General features: G+C 35.0%; 1 protein-coding gene across 1 annotated transcript; it reads right to left on the bottom strand.

The window, feature by feature from the left end:
• Positions 1-491: 491 nt before the first annotated feature.
• LOC119633745 (ATP-dependent DNA helicase DDX11) lies at positions 492-4,419 on the bottom strand. The gene is made up of 3 exons (XM_038027454.1): positions 2,590-4,419; positions 2,329-2,526; positions 492-1,396 (listed from the first exon to the last, which is right to left on the bottom strand). Exons 1-3 carry the CDS (start codon positions 4,393-4,395, stop codon positions 749-751), a joined length of 2,652 nt encoding a protein of 883 aa, XP_037883382.1. The 5' UTR covers positions 4,396-4,419; the 3' UTR covers positions 492-748.
• Positions 4,420-4,570: the final 151 nt, after the last annotated feature.

The following is a 4,570-nucleotide window of genomic DNA, read 5'->3' as shown; positions in this document are numbered from 1 at the left end:
CCATCTAGAAATATTTTTATGATCCTAAACACGGAACTACGTGCAAAATGTTAAACGAATATTTGTACAGTACTAACAAACATTGTATATCGGGCATAAAAGTTATCAATGCACAGTGAATCAATATGTCGTAAACGTCTGGCCAGCTATCAACAACGACAATCTTTTGAAATTTGCTGAAATTGATTTATATGCATCAAGTATCTGTGTAAATTCATTAAAATATATTTTGAAAGTCACTAATATCTATGCTTGGACCAGAATGGGAAACAAGCAACAAGAGGAATTACTTTCAATTTAAAATGTATGTCAAGCCAAAATCTTCAAACAACTCTTTTGCCTTATTTAAATGCGTCAATGAAGTCCATCTCCATACCTTTTATTTTAAAGTAGCATATTTTCTTGTACATTAATTTTTTTATTATTGTTTCTCATATATTTGTCGCTTATTTTAGGCTGATTTTTTTATTTTTGGTTCTTAAAGCATATGTTTTTGTTTAGATTTATATCGATTCGTGTACTTTTTCTTACCAAATAATACCAAAAAACTATTGGATACTAAGCTTTCAAAAAACTATGAATATGAAAATAATGTAGTACAAAAGCGGCATGTTATACTATTGTTCTAAACACAGCATACATTGCCAGAATATTACGAGGTGAAAATACAATGTCCTGAGCAATATCATTAACTTCCTCTGTGGAAAAAATTTACCTTAAGAAGAAATCAAGTAAATAGCGCAAGGAATCAATTCTTGTTTTTTGTTTTAAAAAATTTTACAGTTCTCGCTTGTACTTGGCCATAGCTTGTTGTTACTTGTAGGTGACGCGAAATCCATTGCGGCAATTTTGTTTGAATATTCTGATTAGCATAACGTACATCGACGAGGTAAACGCAAGCGAAATCGCCAATATGTCGTACGGCGCGTCCTATGCATTGATTTACCGCTTTCATGCAAAGATTTTCGTAATACTCGTTACCCGAGCCAGAGCCCAAAGTACTATCCAGGTATTTAAGACGTTCTTGCATTTCGGGTGCTTGCCGATTCGGATACGGTAATCCGACTACTATAACACCACGTCCTAAGTCATCACTAAAATTCAGACCTTCGCTAAGCTTTCCACCCACGACGCTTAATAGTAAAGCACCTTCACGTTGAATCATTATGGAACTTGCATACTTATCTAATAGCTCTTCTACGCTGCAATTCTCTTTATTCGTTGAACTTCGAGATTCTTTAAATACACGTTTTCTCTTGGAGATGCGTTCTAAAGCACCGCACGTTTGTAAGTGATTGTAAATCGTATCCAAATAATCATATGAGGGCAGAAAACATACCAAACCAGCCGGCACAACATTACAAAGATTTTCCAGTATAGCAGATATATCCGAGAGCTAAGAAAAATAAGATAATAATTAGTTTTGGAGCGGACCTCAAACCAAAATATAGAAATCGTTAATTAATTTATAATAGGTTAGTAGAATCGCAAGGTTGGCCTGCTCCTATATAATTATGAAATTCAAATTTAATTTTTTTTTTCATATTTGAATATATTGAATTTATGTCATTTTGGCTGATAACCTTTTGCAATTTTTCTGTTACTTGGGATGCTTCTTGGATTTTTAAGCAAAAAACTCAACGCAATTGATTTTCAGAGGCCTATTGTGAAGTCAGCTTTATACCATTAAGAGAGCTTTGTAGAGAACGAAAAAAGTAGTAAAAGTCGGACGTACCAAGCTTGCTGCCTCGGAGGACGACGCTTTTATTGATCTGGATCACCCTAATTGCTGACAGTATCTAACTTGGAGCAGATCGCTATGCACGATTTTCTTCCATCCCTACTACGAATAAAGCATTGCTTTGTCAGGTCTTTACCAACGTTTGCACGTCTTCATTCATCTTCCACGTTAATGTCTTATGTAACACTTATCAATCTCAATCAAAAATTGGACAACTTTCTGAGCTCAATTTTTCAGAACGGAAAGGAGCAAAGGCATTGGTTGCTTCTAATTTATATAAAATGTCTTCCTCATCAACACGAAATTTATGATATTAAGTGATATTATGAATGAATGAAATGATTTGTCGGAGTTATTGTGTAAGATATGGCAAATTTCCAGCAAAACTTTAGAGCATCTTCAAGACTTAACGACTTAACGAGGTTTTGATTGAAATAATAAATACAATGTTTTCTTAAGGATCTGATCTTTTACATACGCTATCTCCAGATGACTCTAGATCGCAATGACCGCACATGTGGAAAGTTTTTTATTTTTATGTTATTGAAAGGAAATAGAAAAACTTCTCATTTTCTTGATATACATACCGCTTCTACCTTAGCTCTCTGAGAATAATTAAAACATAAATTTTTACCGCTTGGTCCTTGTGTAATTGCAAAAGGTAATACAGCGTCACTTGACACTACGTGATCATAGAAATGTAGCTTTACACGTTCTGGACAAGAACTAAACAATTGCTCTGTAAGCTCAAAGGTGGGTTGCATGGTACCCCCGGCAACAATAATCTGTTAATGGAAAAAAAAATGTATAACACATACTTTAGTTGAAAAAGCAATTATCAAACTTACAGCCCTCGCTTCTTTTACAATATATTTGAAATGAGCGCCCGGGTTCAAAAGAATATATTTAAATCCAGATTGATGACAAACATCCTTAGACGATTTATCTTCAATTTTAATTAAAATGCGGCCATCTTCGGCTTTTTCAATAAGCGCCTCTAGAAAGGTGATCAAAAATCTTATGGGCAAAGACGTAATAAAGCTTTTTTTCTCTTGCGGTACTTTGGCCTGAACAGCTTCATCTTCCTGAGTGAGAGCATGTGATTCTAAGTTCTTCTTATTTCCTTCAATTTGCTGTTTTCTTTCTAATCGTTTTAAGATATCTACAGTGGAGCTTCCAGGGAATTGATTTTCTTTAGGTCGTGGTGTTTCCTCAAGTTTCTTGATGAATCCTTGCAGTTTTTGGGCAAAACGCGTGCGCTCGCAGAACTGCAGTAGTTGATAGAGATCAATATTGAAAAAATCTCCTTCCGACATTAGTTCATATGTGCAAATCATGCGATGATTCGTTTTAGAAACGGGGCTTTGTGATGGTTTCAGTAACTTTATAAGTCTTTTGATAACGAAGAGTAGTTGATTGATGTATAAAAGATTTGCAGAACTAAACTTGTTTGCGTAGCGTAATTTATATGATTGCATTTGTTGCTGTAGTGTTGCAAGTTGTTCTAAACTTATCTCACAACTATACATTTCTGCTAATGTGTCCAATAGATTATGAGCTTCATCGATTATTATGATATTGCCTTTTAAATTTATGCCGATTTGATCACGGGACTTGTGATTAAAAAGTAATTGATACGGCAGCAAAACTATTTGAGCTATTGGTACGGAGGAGCGTGCGGCATAATAAGGACAAGTTTGCAAGCGTTCACCTTCTTGAACCAAGTCTTCAATATCAAAATTGTTCATCACAGCGAGTTCGCTTAAGTTTTTCACTAAAGTTTGTGCTTTGTAAGGGCATCCACCCTTTGAAGATTTTGGAGAAACGCTGGCCTTCTTACAAGCACAACCATTACCATCTGAAGCAGTGACTTTGGTGCTACCTTTGTTTTCCTTGGCTAAATCTAAACAACGTTCATTTATCATCGAAGAATTGTTCAGTTTACGTACCTGTGGATTAATACATAATTGTTGACGCGAGGCCAGCGACAAACAGCGTACTCGTCGTCCATAAGGAGTACGTTTAATTTCTTTCATTACTTGAGCCAATTGAGCATGCGTACGACTGCAAAAGAATATTTGTACGTTCTGATATGATTGTGAAGTTTTCAATCCCTCAGTGTCCACTGATTCGTCAGCTGCAGCTTCATCTAGGCTATAAAGATTTTCTTCAGTGTCCCCAATATCAGGCATAGAAATTTGGTTTAATTTGTTTCTTGTTTTTTTGTTACTATAATTCACAATGTTTTCGTTTTCTTTTATAGCTGCTAACCTTTGATCATACTCATCCAATAATTTTTTCATATCCTTAAGTTCTAATAACTGACGGCGTTTTTCGTGACTTTTTGAATGCAAGCTAAACCAATCTATTGCCTCACGATTTTCCTTTTCGCAATGAATCAAATCACGGCCTACTTCATCTAAACGTTCTTGAATTTCACGTCGAACATGATTTTCATGTTGTTCCAACCATTTGAGAGCAGCACAAGTTAATGTTAAAGATTTTCCTGTACCAGTTGGGCTTTCGAATATGCCGATCTGTTTGTTTTCCAAAATCTCGAACAACTCCTGCATTAACTGTTTTTGTATAGTATAAGGAGCAAACGGAAACTCAAAGTCGGCGGGAGTTTCCAAACTTTTAAGACGTGCGTACATGGTTGATTGCAATAAATACTTAACTAATACTTTACTTTTTATAATACTTTTCATAAATTTTGTTTTCCAATTATTTTCAATTAATTAATACATATTATAGTGTTTTGGCGCCTAGTTACTTGTCTCTGTTTCTGCTTGCATTTTGCAAAAACTGTTATGAAACACCCTATGTAAA

The sequence above is a fragment of the Glossina fuscipes genome, unplaced genomic scaffold (assembly GCF_014805625.2).
Source record: "Glossina fuscipes isolate IAEA_lab_2018 unplaced genomic scaffold, Yale_Gfus_2 2, whole genome shotgun sequence".
NCBI lineage: Eukaryota > Metazoa > Arthropoda > Insecta > Diptera > Glossinidae > Glossina > Glossina fuscipes.
Note: the sequence above shows the minus strand (reverse complement) of the source record. Positions and strands in the feature narration are given on the sequence as shown.

Excerpts from the sequence above, each read along its gene's own strand:
- LOC119633745 (XM_038027454.1), bottom strand. The coding sequence starts at position 4,395 with ATGTACGCACGTCTTAAAAGTTTGGAAACTCCCGCCGACTTTGAGTTT. Across the intron at positions 2,527-2,589 it reads TTGTAAAAGAAGCGAGGGCT|ATTATTGTTGCCGGGGGTAC; the intron begins GTAAGTTTGATA and ends TTCCATTAACAG. Across the intron at positions 1,397-2,328 it reads AGAGAGCTAAGGTAGAAGCG|CTCTCGGATATATCTGCTAT; the intron begins GTATGTATATCA and ends TATTTTTCTTAG.